The sequence below is a fragment of the Taudactylus pleione genome, unplaced genomic scaffold (assembly GCF_031769625.1).
Source record: "Taudactylus pleione unplaced genomic scaffold, aTauple2 ptg001470l, whole genome shotgun sequence".
NCBI lineage: Eukaryota > Metazoa > Chordata > Amphibia > Anura > Myobatrachidae > Taudactylus > Taudactylus pleione.
This window is the reverse complement of record NW_028285868.1, coordinates 606735-624936: the sequence shown is the minus strand read 5'-3', so window position 1 is coordinate 624936 and position 18202 is coordinate 606735. Positions and strand designations below refer to the sequence as shown.

The 18202-nt window shown below is 46.6% G+C and overlaps 1 protein-coding gene across 2 annotated transcripts in view; it reads right to left on the bottom strand.

Moving 5' to 3' along the window:
* Positions 1–1319: 1319 nt before the first annotated feature.
* POC1A (POC1 centriolar protein A) overlaps positions 1320–18202 on the bottom strand; it is a 30990-nt gene continuing 14107 nt past the window's right edge. For both annotated transcript variants that reach the window (XM_088463841.1, XM_088463842.1), the window contains exons 4-11: positions 14517–14696; positions 13332–13439; positions 13027–13142; positions 7384–7517; positions 5393–5461; positions 3557–3709; positions 2812–2985; positions 1320–1517 (exon numbers count right to left, since the gene is read on the bottom strand). In XM_088463841.1, the coding sequence (XP_088319967.1) occupies positions 1425–1517; positions 2812–2985; positions 3557–3709; positions 5393–5461; positions 7384–7517; positions 13027–13142; positions 13332–13439; positions 14517–14696 (1027 nt within the window). In that variant the 3' untranslated portion in view covers positions 1320–1424. The remainder of the gene's footprint in view (positions 1518–2811; positions 2986–3556; positions 3710–5392; positions 5462–7383; positions 7518–13026; positions 13143–13331; positions 13440–14516; positions 14697–18202) is intronic.

Genomic DNA, 18202 nt, shown 5'->3' with positions numbered 1-18202 from the left:
CCCGCCCCTGCTGTACAGTGTGTATATAGTGTGTGTGGCCCCGCCCCTGCCTCCTGCTGTACAGGGTGTATATAGTGTTTGTGGCCCTGCCCCTGCTGTACAGTGTGTATATAGTGTGTATATAGTGTGTGTGGCCCCGCCCCTGCCTCCTGCTGTACAGGGTGTATATAGTGTTTGTGGCCCTGCCCCTGCTGTACAGTGTGTATATAGTGTGTGTGGCCCCGCCCCTGCTGTACAGTGTGTATATACAGTGTGTGGTTCCCCCCTCCTGCTGCTGTACACGGTGTATATAGTGTGTGTGGCCCCGCCCCTGCCTCCTGCTGTACAGGGTGTATATCACAGGTACCCCCCCTCCTCCTGCTGTACAGGGTGTATATCACAGGTACCCCCCCTCCTCCTGCTGTACAGGGTGTATATCACAGGTATCCCCCCTCCTCCTGCTGTACAGGGTGTATATCACAGGTACCCCCCTCCTCCTACTGTACAGGGTCTATATCACAGGTACCCCCCTCCTCCTGCTGTACAGGGTCTATATCACAGGTACCCCCCATCCTCCTGCTGTCCAGGGTGTATATCACAGGTACCCCCCTCCTCCTGCTGTACAGGGTGTATATCACAGGTACCCCCCCTCCTCCTGCTGTACAGGGTGTATATCACAGGTATCCCCCCTCCTCCTGCTGTACAGGGTGTATATCACAAGTACTCCCCATCCTCCTGCTGTACAGGGTGTATATCACAGGTACCCCCCTCCTCCTACTGTACAGGGTCTATATCACAGGTACCCCCCTCCTCCTGCTGTACAGGGTCTATATCACAGGTACCCCCCATCCTCCTGCTGTCCAGGGTGTATATCACAGGTACCCCCCTCCTCCTGCTGTACAGGGTGTATATCACAGGTACCCCCCCCTCCTCCTGCTGTACAGGGTGTATATCACAGGTATCCCCCCTCCTCCTGCTGTACAGGGTGTATATCACAGGTACCCCACTCCTCCTGCTGTACAGGGTGTATATCACAGGTACCCCCCCTCCTCCTGCTGTACAGGGTGTATATCACAGGTACCCCCCCTCCTCCTGCTGTACAGGGTGTATATCACAGGTACCCCCCCCCCCCTTCTTAAACAAATTTTAGCTTTTCACAAAACACGTTTAGGGCTGAATGGGGTAATTGCCAGCAGTAACCTCTTCGACGGACAGGGCGACACAATAACAAGCCCCATTACAGCTGATCACCATTTGATAAACCGGTCCCTTAATTGCAATAATATACAAAAGTAGCCAATATACATAATGATAGTATGGACGATTGAGAAAATAAATCATTTTAGTATTACAAACGGTTTATTAAAATAAATATTATTAACAATTTAAAAAACAACCAATAAAACAACCACTCATACAGCTTCCCCCTCCCCCATCTGCCGGTATCACCGCGGGTGAGAGGAGCTCTCCTCTCGTCGTATATATTCTCGCAGTTTGTCTTCGGTGAGAGACAGTCGTTGCTCTAAAATCGCTACAGTCTAGAGAGATGGAAAAAAATGAAATGACAAAACAATAGGACTTAAATAGACGTTGCTGAAAGTGTGGAAATAAAATGTGTACTTTACGTATTGTACAGAACAACAGACCCACTCCTGACAACCAGTAAGGAGCGACCTGATCGCCTTTTAGATTGGGGATGTACATTTGCGCTATGCGAATTTCTCAGACTAACCTTTTATCATCAATGTCTGTCCTGCAATCTCATTGCTGTAAATCCTACATTGGGGTTATTATGAAGGTCGTCACTAGCATAAATAACCTTGCTTACGAACGACATGTTAGCAAAATTTAGACATTCAAAACGTTGACACGGCCGGCATCTTAGACACTTCTAAAAAGCTTCCGAGAGCCAGCCGTGGACAGGAGAAATAGCTAAACTAAGTAACAAAAAAAAAAAACTGGAGTCACATCCAAATCAAAAACCAGCCCTGGACCTCTGAGCCTGGGCTGGTTTTGGAATCAGAGGGTAATACGGTGTGGGTTTCCCCCTATTTTACCAATAACCATTTGGGAGGATAATCCTATAAGCAGGGAGACGTGCAGTGATGGGGTCCCCCTGCCATAAATGAACCAGCCCCAAACTGGCCAGCTCATAATATTCATCAGTGTGTTATATGGTAGGAGCAGAGGGCCTGATTCAGAGCCGGATGCTCTGACAGAGCGCTCGCTCTGAATCAGGGCCGGTCTTTTTTTTTTTTTTTTATAACGGCCTCCTGGCCGCTCGCAAAGCTGTGGGTGACCACCCACAGCTATAGCGAGCAGCCATGATGATGGTCGCGATGGTCAAGACCATCAGGCTTGCAACGAGACCCTTGTGGTAGGGTCTCGTTGCCGCAAGCCCCAGAAAGATTTTCGGCTCTAACAGAGCCGGACGGTAGGCGTTCTCATGGGAACGCCTCCGTTTGGGCAGCCACACCCCCTCCGGCCCGCCCACCAAAGGGGGCGTGCTGTCACTCAACATCGACAGCACGCCCCCTTTGGTGCGAGGCCCGGAGCGACGGATTGCCCGTCGCTATCCGGGTCTCGCGCATGCGAACTACGGCGCCGGGTCCGTCGTGTGCATGCGCTCTGGGCCACCATCGACCCGGTTGCGAGCGCTCAGCGCTTGCGACCTGGTCTGAATCAGGACCAGAGTTTAGAATATTCATTAGTGTTTTACGTGGGAGCAATTATTACAGATCTTCTCGGTGCATAAAGCGACATCCGAAACGTTGGCTGGGACTGACCCTTCCCAGAAACAAGTTCATCTTTTCGCTTGTTAATAGATCTCACCTGAGTGAGGATATCTAACTGTCCGACGATGTGTTCCAGCGTGTTGGCTACATTGTGAAGGTTATACGCCTCTCCTTGGGGTGTCGTGCGGTGAGGGGAGAGGGGCTTGGGTGGTACTGGGCTTCTCCTGTCCTCCACACTCATTGCGGTGCTATGCGGAGCTTGCAGCGAAGGCTGGAAATACAAGTTACATGTATGAAAGACAAGTAACCAAACAAAGGAAGAAAGAGGAAGTTAGGATGCGGAGTAACGGACATTCCTCCCCACATACATACTCTGCAGAAGTAAACAGTGTATCAGCAAATATGTGCTATTTATACATTCACGGTAACACACGTCAGGGTGTTTGCTAGTGTTCATTCTAGCACCCTGCACCTGTGCAGTTCCTCTTTCCTGCCTGGGGCGTTGCTCTCTGCTCTGGTGCTTCTAGCAAACAATCTGGTTAATCTCAGCAGATTGTTGCAGCAGCTGAGTGTGCTAGAAGCTTTAGAGCAGAGAGCGACACCTCCAGGCAGGACAGAGGAACTGCACGGGTTGCGGCAGGTGCAGGGTGCTAGAATGAAGACCATTTGCGTTATACAACTCCCGTTATCTCTATACGTCTGCCAATGTAAGATAAAAACACTCGCTGCTGCATTCTCTCATTCCCACTAGGCATCGTCTCCGTGGCTCAGACAGGCGACAGTGATCGCAGGTGTCTTCTCAGAACACTAGAGACTCTTTGCTATAAAGGAGAATTTCCAACCTCATAAACGGTATCATTCGTGGCGAGCGGATGCGTTGAATTGCGCAGGCAACTTGTTTTGGCCTCTGCGCCGTTCACAAACGTGTCTCGTACTTTGTGTTTCAGGAGGTCGGCGTAGGTGGTGGAGTCAAAGTTTGTTTTCCAAACCATGATCTGTAAGACACAACATTGTACATAAGAAGCGACGACCAGAGCATGACCGATAATGTTCAGATGAAAGTCCAACGGCGAAAATCACTAGAAAAGGAAATTTAATAGGAGACGCCGTTGTGCACATATCAAATTAATCAGCGCAGTCTGCTGGTGCGTCCTAGTCGCATTGTATTGCGAATCAAGACAGCAGAGTTGCACTGGACCAGGTGACTCACGCTCGCCAGTCAAGTGGCGCTGCGTGGCGTATTGAGGATAGAAGTATGAGGACACCTGGCACAGAAAAGCAGCCGGCTAATATGCACAGGAACCAAATACACGCTACATAAAATCAGCATTTACAGAACAGATTACTGGCATAATAGAGGTAACTAAACCACGTTTGACACATTAAAGAAAAAGTTACAAGTCTAACCTAAATAAATACTTTTTTTGGAAAGTCTGTAAAATTTTCAATTAACCAACATCGTAAATGTTTAACTTCCTCCTTACGCCTCCATATCCTTCCTTAGTGATAAAGTTGCTGGCCGAGGATACATTTAAGCAGAGATACACCCACCGCCCTACCCCCTACCACAGCGTGTAACAATTAGGCATGTTTTTCAGATAAGGACACAGGTGGTGATTTAGGGTGAGCCCCACTGAACCTCAGTTTGCGCATCTATTGTGTAAACTTAACTGCAATTTATTAATCGTGTATTAATATCGCTATTTGGCAGACGTTCCCAGTGATCTGCTGATGACATTTTCCAACAGTACGTTAATAAAACCATGGGTGGCAAAACGGATTCATCGATATGACCACAAGTATTTGGAAAAAGTGACTTGAAAGCTGCAAAACTCACAGCTGAGAATAAACGCTGCCCATCCACTAGACGAGCTGGAAACGACTGTACGATTAGGACATTTTAATTGTGCAGTCGTCAGTCAGTCTGTGATGAGCCTGCACTGAACGAGCAGTCGTTCAGTGCAGGCTCATCAATCATCTGCAAACATGCTGAACCTGACGTCATCGTCGGGACGACCAGCTTGTTTGCATGTCGGAAACGACCAGTGGGCATGCGCTTCCACCGAAGCGCTAACCTCAGGACACATGTCCCAGCAACACCCTATATACCAGATTTTTAGGGGGTATATTTACTAAACTGCAGGTTTTTAGAAGTGGAGTTGTTGCCCATAGCAACCAATCAGATTCTAGCTATTATCCTCTATAACAGTGTTGGCTAACCTTGACACTCCAGCTGTTATGGAACTACATAACCCAGCATGCACTGCTACAGTTTTGCTATTAGGGCATGCTAAAACTGTGGCAGGGCATGCTGGGATATATAGTTCCACAACAGCTGGAGTGTCAAGGTTAGTCAACACTACTGCTCTAGAAGGTGCTAGCTAAACATCAAGTAGAATCTAATCGGTTGCTATGGGCAACATCTGCACTTCTAAGAACTCTCACTTTAGTAAATATACCCCTTATTGTAACAACGGTATAGAAACGGATAACTGCACGGACCGGTAACGTGGAACATTCCCCTGGATAGAGCCTTTATTACGCACGTACATAACAGTAACTTCCAGGACGTGCTGGATTTCTACAGCCGGACACATTCCTGGGTACTGGTGTCTATGACTCGCACGCAGGCGAAGATAGGAGTATTCCTGGTATTTGTGTACAGTACTTGCACTCACTTGTTCATCTGATCCCCCAGAGGCAAAGTAGTTTCCTTCCCTTGAGAATCTGACACAGGTAACTGCGCCCTGTAAAAAGACACAGAACCATCCGCTAAGAACAGATATCGCACAATTCAAAGTCATTTTTATTTTTACAGTCTTGCATACTAAGCAGCTGTCAGCTAAAAGGAATGTTTCACTTTATAACAGTTTACAAAGTTTGCCCAATCTCCCCCGCAAGACTTTCATAAACTTTGTTCCGTTTTTAAGCCTTCCCCAGTAATCGGCACCATTTAGGGATATGCAAGTTAAAGAGCACGGAGACTTCCCAATGGGTGTAATTATAGATCCCAACTTTTATATAACTCACATAACACGGAAGAATGAAGTTCATCTACTTTGCATTATTATGGGGCTATACAGAAGTATGAGGGAAATACTTGCAGTCTCCTATGTAACAGGTGTTTTAAATATTCTATATAGAAAGATAAATTAACGCACACAGGGCCGTATTCAATTGCCGGCGAAAAGTTCTCGCCGATGACATTTCGCCAGGCGAGAACTTTTCCCCGTATTCAATTCCACAGACTTTTTCGCCGGTGCGAAAAGTCTGCGCCTTGTAACCAGCAGAAAAGAGTCGACTGTGAATGGAGGCGGAAAAAAGTGCAGAATTGGGGGTTTGGGGTGCAAAGTTGCGGGAACAGCCCTGCGGCCTTGGGACAGTCCCCCAAAGATAAACTGCGTAAAAAAAAAAAAAGTTGGGGATTAAACTTAAAAAGTAGCGAAATCGACTGCAAAATGCTATTCTTCACCACTTGTGCAAAGACGCAAAATAGCACCAATTGAGAGCATTTAAGCCCCCCAAATACCTTCAGCAGTCATATTCGGGGGTATCCATAGTGATCCCCCCCATGTCAGTGCATCTTTTGAGGGTGTCAAGGTGATTTGCAAAATCTGACAGGACTTTTCACCAATTTCAGTTTCACCGGGATGCGTTCTCGCATCCTTTACAATTGGAGAGCGAATCGCGGTGATGAGGCAAAACTAGCGATGACGGCGAAGAGTCCAACATGCGAAAAGTCTGGGGCTTTTAGACGGCAATTGAATACGGCCCATAGTGGCATGACCGGTCACAGCAAGAAACAGACTTCCACCGATTCCTCACAATTTCCGCTCAAGGTTCTAGAAAATAGTTCTAATAAATTCCTGAGAGATTTCTATCTGAACATTTGTGTTTGTGTCATTGTAATACGTACAAAAGGAAAATACAAACTGTAGGGTAAAAGGGTATTTTATGGGGCCGAGTCATAGGTGCACGCAAATTGGCTGCGAATACCCCCGTATTGCGTGCAGAGAAAAACGCAGATATGCGCCAGTATAGAGACTTGTATGCATCAATAGGACAGCAAATCCACTATTCATACACACTGATGATGGCGACTTATCAGTGCACGCCTGCCGTTTCCTTGGTACAGAAGATGCGCCTGGAAAATAGGATTGATCTCCGCTCGTGCACAACTTTGCAAATCCCGCCATACCGCCTACGTGTCCTTACTAAACTTGCATATGAACGCCCCACTGCCGCATGTGAAAATGCGACAGAGTGCTGATTCGCTTCTGATTCGCTTGTAAACGCATATTTACAGCTACGGAGCATGCGCAGCGTGAAATTGCGTAACATCCACCCGCAAAACGGTTTCTTGTGCAACAATGCCTTGGCCCCTGTGTAATGGTGCTTACAGACGGTAAGACCTTTATGAGCGAATTGAACGATATCGTTCACTTTTTTGCAGCCGACAACGACCAACGATAAGCGTTCCCGCATGAACGATAACGATATCTATGCTCTCAGGAGTTGGGGGATTTAATACAAGGTAAAGTGACAGTGACAGGCATGAGTCCTGGATATATCAGGACGCAGTAAGGAAGAGAAAGGTGGCAGCGATGTCGTAGACAAGCGGCCAGCGCAATGACGGATAAAGCGGTGCAGTATATAACCGGCGGCTTACCTGATGACCATGAAGGGTATACAACAACCGTCCTTCCAGTAAATCCAGTATCTTCAGCGTGGAATCATTGGAGGATGTGATGAGATAATTACCAGACGGGTGAAAGGAAAGCGAATTCACCACCCCGCTGTGCACTACAAGACACAAGGACACATGTACGCCTTATTGTAATACCAATGAACAAGGCGACCGCTTCCTGACACGGAAGAAGGGGAGGTTTAATGAAGTGGAGACGTTGCCTATAGCAACCAATGAGATACTAGCTACAATATTTTAGAACGTGGCAGAATCGGATTGGTTGCTGTGGGCAACGCCTACAAAAGTGCCATGCAAAACTGGACTTCTTTCTTTCATTTCATAAAGTGTCCCTACGTGAAATCCGACCAGTCGCCCTCGGAAAATGTTTTAATGAGACAAAAAAAATATTTGTTGCAATTTCATTCGCTGGCACCAGAGACGTCTTTGCCACAACTGGACTTTTAAATGATTTGGAGAATATTGAAACAGTGTCGTCTTTATATTATATGTAATTGTGGAAACAACCGCAGTATATAAGCGCTGTACGAGAACAGGACTAGTCCAGCTAGGAAAGAAAAACAAAACTGGTCTCTAAAAGGAAAAAACACACAAGAAACAAAAACACCAGAGCAGAGGCCTTAGGCCCTGATTCAGACCCACTCGCAAGCGGCTGTCCGCTCGCAAGTGGGTCGATGGTCTGCACTGAGCATGCGTACGACGGAGGGAGCTCCGTCGTGCGCATGCGCCAGATGCGACGAGCAAAGGAAAGTCCTTCGCTCGTTGTGTCTGATCAAAGGGGGTGTGCTGTCGATGTTGATTGACAGCACGTCCCCTTTGGTGGGCGTGCCTCCCTGACGGGGGCGTTTCCAAGGGAACGCCTCCCGCCAGAAGCCGGCCCACTGACATCACTAGTGATGTCAGTGGGAGTGATTTTGGCTCTGATGGAGCCAAAATCACTCCGGGCCTTGCGGTTGAAAACCTCAACCGCAGGCTCCGGCTCGCAGTTTCGATGGTCGCGATGGTCACGACCATCGCGGCCATCAAACTGCACGCTCGTATAGGCTGTGGGTGGTGACCCACAGCTATACGAGCGTCCAGGAGGACGCTCCATTTTTATGGAGGGCGGCCCTCATTCAGAGCGTGCGCTCTGCTCAGAGCGTACGGCTCTGAATGAGGGCCGTAGCTGCTATATACGTTTCCACCTTTTTATTCCTAGTCTGCAGGAAGAGCTTCAATGTGGTGTTTTCTGCTGGTGGGATTATAAGAGCGGGGGGATCGCGTCGTATGTTGCAGTGAATTGCCCCTGCCCAATATGGAGTTATTACAAGTTTAGGACTCAGTTGTTGCATGTTGCAACACACAGCCGCACTATTCTACCCGGCGGGCAGCTCTCACAGCGGGCCACCATACTCTGTGAGCGGCAGGAGTCTACCACTTTACATCACGGCCCATTTCTCCTATTGGGGGAGTCACGGATCCAGCCATTGTCCACGGTGTTGGATCCGATTAAGGTACTATCCATTCACCCAGTGGCACCGCCACCTAGATTCAGTGTAACCCTCACCTCCACTGGTTTTATATTTATACTTATTTTTATCATTTTCCATGGAACATTTATTACTATTGTGGAGAGACTTTGTCATTTATTGATCAGCCCCATTTCACTGCCAGCATATTTGCACATTGAAACTATGTTTATTATCCATTTCTATTGCTTGTAACATTTGGACATTAAATTGTTTTTATATTGTCTACTAGCGCTACCTTGTTTCCTTTTTTTTGTTTCCTTTTTTCAGTTGTTACATGTAAATGGCCTGTAATACAGAAGTGGTGTGCGTGGGGCGGGGGTGGGGTGGGATGGAGGTCGCTCTGCGCTGCCATTAGTTTTACATCAGCTGCGATCTCTGCAGTGCCCTCTGATGAGCTGCTCTGCAGGGGGGAGAGGAGGTTCCAGGTTCAGGACTCTTCAGACTGATAAGGAGATGGTGACCCAGCTACATCACAGTGACTCAGCTCATCGCCCGTCACACTTACTGGCTGTACTTCCTGTCGTCTGCATAAACATCCACTTTCCTGCGTATATAAAACTCACTTTAAAGGGACAAGAACCTCAACTAACCTTTTGCCCGATTTATCTAGTATGGCACAAATGATATGCTAGATGTAGTTACAGTGGACGTCAGGATCCGGGTATATCTGAACAGCATTCTAGGTTCCAGGTTCTAGATCACTATCAGGCTATGGGATCGGTATGGAATACTGCCAGAAGCCCCCGAATGCCCCCCCCCCTCCAACGCTCCCTTAGGGGGTGACTAACTCTAACCCCCCCCCGTAAGTGCCTAAACCTAACCCCCCCCCTCCATTCCCCTGGCCTAAACCTAACCCTCCCTCGGGAGCCCCTAACCTAAGTCTCCCCCCCTGCAGCTGTCCGCGCCCGGCTTACCTTCGAGCGGTATGCCGGGCTCTCGGCGTAGGAAAAATGACAGGCGACGGGATTTCAACGCCTGTCGTTAGACCCCTGCCGGGATTAGACAGTCGGAAAACCAGCGGTTGGCATTGCGACTGTCGACTCCCTGACTGCATCCCCAGGCTATACCCAGAGTCCTTGACCTGTCCTTTATTCTATACAGAAACTGCGCCTGTATCCATAGTTTTAGGTTAGCCCCCAATCAGAGAGGGCATATAGGTCATGTTTTCCTGCCCCCCGATAATTTGGGACCCTAGGCTACAATGCAGAGTCTGGGGCACTGTCCGGCCGGCCAGGATGTCTTCCAGACTTGCTGGTAACGTTGGGTAGCACCAATATCGGCAGCAACACAGAGGTGGGTGATGGGGATGGTTTAGTGGTTCAGAAAACACTAAACAAGCCCCCGAGGGCATGACCGTAGCCATCTAGGCACAGCTATGCCCCCTAATGAGGTGCAATCAGACAGACGTATATAATACCATGCTACAAACCATTGTTCTACGAGAGGATGGACACACACATGACTATGACAGGACAGAAGGACTTCGTGAGGAGATCTAGCGATTCTGGGACAGACGAGAACAATGGCAGTGTAGTGAATGCTTTAGTAATGGCGACCAAAAGTCACGCGCACAGTTTATACAGTCGCCTCTTCATAGGTCTTCCATTATGTTAGAAGAAGAAAACTCCCAGCTAGGAGCATTTTATACTACGCCAGAGAACACCAGACACATCTGAGTTATTTCTCCAATAAAGAGGAACTCCAACAAAACACACCTAAAAAACATTCCGTCCACTGCAGTCTTTATAGTTCATTATACAAATTGCTGCGTCTCTTTCTCACCTATTGCCCAATTCTGCGCTGGATCCTAGATACCAGGGTATACGCAGGGCATCCAATGCCTAATAATGCAATGACAGACACCCTCCTTTCCAAGGTGCGACCTGGCTCCCTGTCTGATTATTACACGCTGCACGGTAATTACACACAGCATATAATATTCCGGCATAGACCCTGGAGGAGACCTGGGTACAGTACAGGAGATGTGAGGCTACACGGTAATGTACTGTACTATATAGTGCTATCACACACACAGCATATTATATTCCAGCATAGACCCTGGAGGAGTCCTGGGTACAGTGCAGGAGATGTGAGGCTACACGGTAATGTACTGTACTATATAGTGCTATCACACACAGCATATTATATTCCGGCATAGACCCTGGAGGAGCCCTGGGTACAGTGCAGGAGATGTGAGGCTACACGCTGCACGGTAATGTACTGTACTATATAGTGCTATCACACACAGTATATAATATTCCAGCATAGACCCTGGAGGAGTCCTGGGTACAGTACAGGAGATGCGAGGCTACACGCTGCACGGTAATGTACTGTACTATATAGTGCTATCACACACAGCATATTATATTCCGGCATAGACCCTGGAGGAGCCCTGGGTACAGTACAGGAGATGCGAGGCTACACGCTGCATGGTAATGTACTGTACTATATAGTGCTATCACACATAGCATATTATATTCCGGCATAAACCCTGGAGGAGCCCTGGGTACAGTACAGGAGATGTGAGGCTACACGCTGCACGGTAATGTACTGTACTATATAGCGCTATCACACACAGCATATTATATTCCGGCATAGACCCTGGAGGAGTCCTGGGTATTGTGCAGGAGATGTGAGGCTACACGGTAATGTACTGTACTATATAGTGCTATCACACACAGCATATTATATTCCGGCATAGACCCTGGAGGAGTCCTGGGTACAGTGCAGGAGATGCGAGGCTACACGGTAATGTACTGTACTATATAGTGCTATCACACACAGCATATTATATTCCGGCATAGACCCTGGAGGAGTCCTGGGTACAGTGCAGGAGATGTGAGGCTACACGGTAATGTACTGTACTATATAGTGCTATCACACACACAGCATATTATATTCCGGCATAGACCCTGGAGGAGTCCTGGGTACAGTGCAGGAGATGTGAGGCTACACGGTAATGTACTGTACTATATAGTGCTATCACACACAGCATATTATATTCCGGCATAGACCCTGGAGGAGTCCTGGGTACAGTGCAGGAGATGTGAGGCTACACGCTGCACGGTAATGTACTGTACTATATAGCGCTATCACACACACAGCATATTATATTCCGGCATAGACCCTGGAGGAGACCTGGGTACAGTGCAGGAGATGTGAGGCTACACGGTAATGTACTGTACTATATAGTGCTATCACACACACAGCATATTATATTCCGGCATAGACCCTGGAGGAGCCCTGGGTACAGTGCAGGAGATGTGAGGCTACACGGTAATGTACTGTACTATATAGTGCTATCACACACACAGCATATTATATTCCGGCATAGACCCTGGAGGAGCCCTGGGTACAGTGCAGGAGATGTGAGGCTACACGCTGCACGGTAATGTACTGTACTATATAGTGCTATCACACACACAGCATATTATATTCCGGCATAGACCCTGGAGGAGTCCTGGGTACAGTGCAGGAGATGTGAGGCTACACGGTAATGTACTGTACTATATAGTGCTATCACACACACAGCATATTATATTCCGGCATAGACCCTGGAGGAGTCCTGGGTACAGTGCAGGAGATGTGAGGCTACACGCTGCACGGTAATGTACTGTACTATATAGCGCTATCACACACAGCATATTATATTCCGGCATAGACCCTGGAGGAGTCCTGGGTACAGTGCAGGAGATGTGAGGCTGCACGGTAATGTACTGTACTATATAGCGCTATCACACACAGCATATTATATTCCGGCATAGACCCTGGAGGAGACCTGGGTACAGTGCAGGAGATGTGAGGCTACACGGTAATGTACTGTACTATATAGTGCTATCACACACACAGCATATTATATTCCGGCATAGACCCTGGAGGAGTCCTGGGTACAGTGCAGGAGATGTGAGGCTACACGGTAATGTACTGTACTATATAGTGCTATCACACACAGTATATTATATTCCGGCATAGACCCTGGAGGAGTCCTGGGTACAGTGCAGGAATTGCGGAGCACATGACACGTGCGAGACGTTTTCCCTCTGTAATTCCAGCAGGTGGGACACATGGAAGCACGGGGCAGGCAGTGGTAGAATACCTTGGTAGTGTTGGATGAGTTTGTTCATTCGGATATCCCAGACCTTCACAGTGTTATCAGTAGCTGCAGCAGTGATACAGGTCCCGCTGGGGTGAAAGTCCACAAAGTTCACAAACCTGACAGATAAAACACACAAGTTTAAAGGGACATAATAACACAACAACCTTTCAGCTGAGCATTCCGGGGCGTACCTGGAAGACTAGCCTAGAGGAGCAGGGCGTTTCAGAACCCCTCCCCACCAAAGCATCCCTGGAAATGTAGTTTAGGAACCGCTACCTAACCGCGACATTCTCCGTAGGACTCACCCGCCGTGTTCGCAGAAGGAATGGATACACTCTCTGCTGGTCTTGTCCCACAGCTTGATGGTTTTGTCATCGCTGGCGGACACAATAAGCCTTCCATCGGGTGAAAATCTGAATCACAGAAGGGGGTCAAACGTTAAATCTGCAGAAGTAACAGCTGCCCAGACGCCTGGACAACACGTAGAACAGGTATCCGCCACCTGCAGTTCCCCAGCTGAGGTGGAGGAACTACAAATGCCAGCATGCACTGCCGTGGCTTCTTGTTCCGCTACAATTTTAGAGCGCATATTAAACTACCTCTATTAGAGACACAAGTTCAATGCTTTCACAAACATGATCCTAATTGTAACAGTGGCAGATTTTCATTCTATAACTGGATGAATCTCGGATCTTTCAAACGACTTATTTCACGACAGCTTGTGAGACCTGCGGCTTAGAGCGGCCATTGTGATGCCTATTATTCAAGCTTGGGACATTTAACTAATAGAAATCATTAGAGCTGTGGTTTGAGATCAAAAGAGTTTCAAAAGTTGAAACAAAAAAGATCTATGGGGTGAATCTTCCAAAGAAGTCCCAGAAATGAGTGAGAAGTTACCCTGAACTCTGGAAAGAGGGGGCGTAGATGAGACTTCAGCAGAATATCCACCAGCCAAGGACATGACAATAAACAGAAAAACAAAAACGACTGAGTAAATTATACATAGATTTGTCATCCTTAGGGCCAGTTATGTGGTGGTTGGACAGGGCTCCACTTCTGTTTCTTTACATATTTTATGATTGCCTATGACATGGAACACCAACTCGCCCCGCGGCCCCCAGTGTGGGAACCATTGCACTAGCTTACTGGACCCGGACATTTGCCAGGTTATGCCCGCACACACACACTTATCCTGGCAGTACTGTCCCGCAGCCCCTTCCCTCCGTTGACCCGTAGGGACGTGCTGGTGGGGTTAAGGTGGCACGCCCGCAAGTCGTTCCCTAGTCAGATAAGCTCCCATTGTGCCAAAAGCGGTCGATTTCAGACGCTAAAAGCTCCCATTGTGCCAGTCTGACTCAGGACGGACTTTGTAGGATTGTTATAATAAGTATAGCTTAATATAAGAAGTAGCCGTAAGAAAAGTATACATATTGCTTAATTGATCAGATATTTATAAAGCACCAATATATTCTGCAGCTGACGGCACTTACTTGGCACAGCGCACCCAGTTTATGTGCTGGCTCAGGGAGAAGAGGAATTTCTGCCGGTGAACCGCCCACACTTTCACCGTTTTGTCATCGGAGGCAGTGACCAGAGACTGTCCGTCGCCAGAGAAACTGACGCTGCGCACCGTGGCGGTATGGGCTTTAAACATGGTGGATTCTCCTTTTCTGAAATAAAGAGAAGTCACGTAAATGACGTATAGTGACCCACTGAGGACGTTAGGGGCTCAGCCCACAACGACCGCTCTACAAATACCGTTCCCAACTCCTAATCTATGGTTCTGCAGCATACAGACGCACAGCGCAGGAAGCCACAAGTAACCCTCATGCACTTTGCAGAGAACGTGTGATCATCCTTTAGGATTTCTGCTTACTGATACCTAAGTGGGTCAAATGTTGCATTGGCCACAGCTTTATCCATGTAACTATAGTAACAGCACTGTAGCGTCCACACTAGGTCGTTCTGGATGGGCATCGTTCCATGGACGTCTTGCAAATGGGAAAAAGCCCCCTTCCAGAGCGCCATGCTGAGCTCTGAATGAGAGACGCTTGGATTGGAGGAGGTTTGTGCTGCGCCTAATCCTGTGCAGGGAGAATGCAGAGTTATACTTGGATTGTTGTACTCTCAGATCTGCGTTTCCCACCATTTACGTCCATTTCCGAAATTGCCTCTGCGAGGATCTTGTCCTGAGGTAAATGCATTGCATCTATGTGCCTTATGGTATATTTCCTGAACTGGGTGCAGCGTTGCTTATAGTTGGATATTTCTAATTGGTGCCTATTAATGTGGAGAGCCGTGGGATTCATTTTATGTGCACGCAATGTGCTTTGTTCTTTTGTGAGATGTTCAAATGGATTTTTCTTTAAAAGAAGGATTTCCTTGAATTCCCAAAACCCTGTAAAGACAACTCATGCACCAACATTAGGGTCTGATACCAAGTCCCCCGGCATTATGTTTGTGTTCATTACAACCATTTCCTCACATTGCGCAAATTTCTACTGTGTGACTTGAAAAGGATTTATTTACCCTTGCAGTGACTTCCACCACCTACAGATGGCGATGTCGTACCAATAGATCTGAGCAGGGAAATGACCCGCCCCAGACTCCACACAGGAGCCATTTGGAATTTACGGCCTTAGTCTTTTTTTTTTTTTTTTTTAATCGAGGTCTTACAAGATTGCTTTGTAGATGACATTCGGCGTTTTTCCTCCCGACGTCAACACAAAAATTATTTCGCTTTGTCGTAACACAGAAAAGGGGCCACTTAAAGTTGTCCATTAGCAAAACAATCTCCACTTAGGTTGAAAAGACGCGGTTTGGAGAAAACTTCTCGCAGGTGTGAATTGGTCGCACATAAATGCATATCGCGCAATCCTAGATTTCGCATGTGTGAAAACTTCATAGACAAAAACACGGCGAACTGTTTCCACCATCTCAGAGCAGCTGAAAATCCCAGAGCGGGTGAAAAAGTTGTGCAAATTTTTTTCATTAGCTTAGTTTGACCAATAAATGACAATTTTGAGGTGAAAAAATTAAAAAGTAGTGGAAAATGGATTCAAGTACTGGCTCAGGTACTTTGGGGGGCTGCATGGATGGGACAGGCCTTTGGGGGGGCTGCATGGATGGGACAGGTGTTTTTGAGATTGCAGGTGGCTACAGCAGGTGTAGTTTTAACATTTTTTAAAAAGTGCTCTTTATAGACACAAAAATATACTAGCCCCCATTTTAATGTACCCCCAATTTAACTGCAGCAATTATTTTCTCCAAAAAATATTGCTTTTTATAATTTTTCCACACTTAAGCAAATATGCCTATAACAGCCATTTCATACAATTTAAGAACCCAAAATACTTTTATCAGGGCCTTTACTACACTTCTATATTGATTTCCTATGTCAGACGGCTTTTCATGGGGTACAGACTGACTTCCCCAAAATGTTCTGTACTTTTTCGCTGGTTTCACAATGTGCAGTTTTCGCACAAATGCATTTTTTTTGCCTCCTTTGTAACGGGAGCGTGCCAATAACGGGAGCGTGCCAATAACGGGAGCGTGCCAATAACGGGAGTGTGCATAGCCAAAAGACGGTAAAATATTGCACCAAAACTGGCGAATAGAGCGAAAACTTCTCATAAGTGTTCGTTTTATCACAGCTAATGGATTCTGCCCTGTACTTTACTGATTGTCATGCCAAAGCCGACTCTTACCGGGAATTGGACTTGTTTGAAATTAAAGAATCGTTTTTCACATAAATGAAATCAGGACGGTAACAAAAGGGAAAAACTGACATTTTGTATCAGTAAACAGAGCTCACATCACCTTTACTGGAGAAAGCGGATTATACGGAACAATCTCTACATGGTAAAAAATAAAATCCATCATTGTGATATATCTATAATGGTTTAGGCAGCGCAAGTCAAGTAAGCGCTCGGACGTCTGTTTTTTTCATTGACTTGCTTCACTAAAATCATCAGTGCTCGGCCCTCTTGTCATACACCTAAACCTTCCTCCACAAATGCTCTATACAATAGTGACATCTGCATCAAAATCTGGGTGTGGTATAAGAGATAGACAGTAATTAGTTAGACAACGTCTAGATAGACACCAACTGTTAGACAGTCAATAGTTAGACAGTCAATAGTTAGACAGTCAATAGTTAGACAGTCAATAGTTAGACAGTCAATAGTTAGACAGTCAATAGTTAGACAGTCAATAGTTAGACAGTCAATAGTTAGACAGTCAATAGTTAGACAGTCAATAGTTAGACAGTCAATAGTTAGACAGTCAATAGTTAGACAGTCAATAGTTAGACAGTCAATAGTTAGACAGACAAAAGTCAGACGACACGTCAAAAGTCAGACGACACGTCAAAAGTCAGACGACACGTCAAAAGTCAGACGACACGTCAAAAGTCAGACGACACGTCAAAAGTCAGACGACACGTCAAAAGTCAGACGACACGTCAAAAGTCAGACGACACGTCAAAAGTCAGACGACACGTCAAAAGTCAGACGAGTACAAGAGGTCGACAGGGTCTACAGGCCGACACGAAAATGGCCGACAATTTTTTTTATTTATTTTTTTAGCCCTAATCTTCACCCTAACCCTCCCCATGGTGCCTAACCCTCCAGTAAGTGCCTAACTCTAAGCCTAATCCTAAAAAACAAACAAAAAAATGTGTCAACCATTTTTGTGTCGATCTCTTTCATGTCGAACTTTTGACCTGTCGAACTTTTTACATGTCTAACTTTAGTGTGTCTGACTTTTGTGTGTGTCGAACTTTTATCCTTGTCTAACTATTGACTGTCTACCTAGAAATTGTCTAACTAATTTCTGCCTGTCTATAGTCCGGAACCCGTACAGATAGATATAGATTCTGAGAGACACAGAGATCTGCTGACCAATGGGATTCTATGACGTGTTACTTCTCTAAAACCATTATCCTAATATGTTCTCCTGGTGTTTAAGTCCTATACTGTGTAACACAATACAAAATATAATCAAGTGATTAGGGAAACGGATACGATTATGACAGGGCTGGATCACATAAGTGGTTAACAGAGAGATTTAGGAGGCGATAATGGGATTTATGGGACAGAGGCAGGCAGAACACTTATCGGATGAAGGATATTTCTGCAACATGAATATTATTACAGCACAAGACAAGACCCTTCCC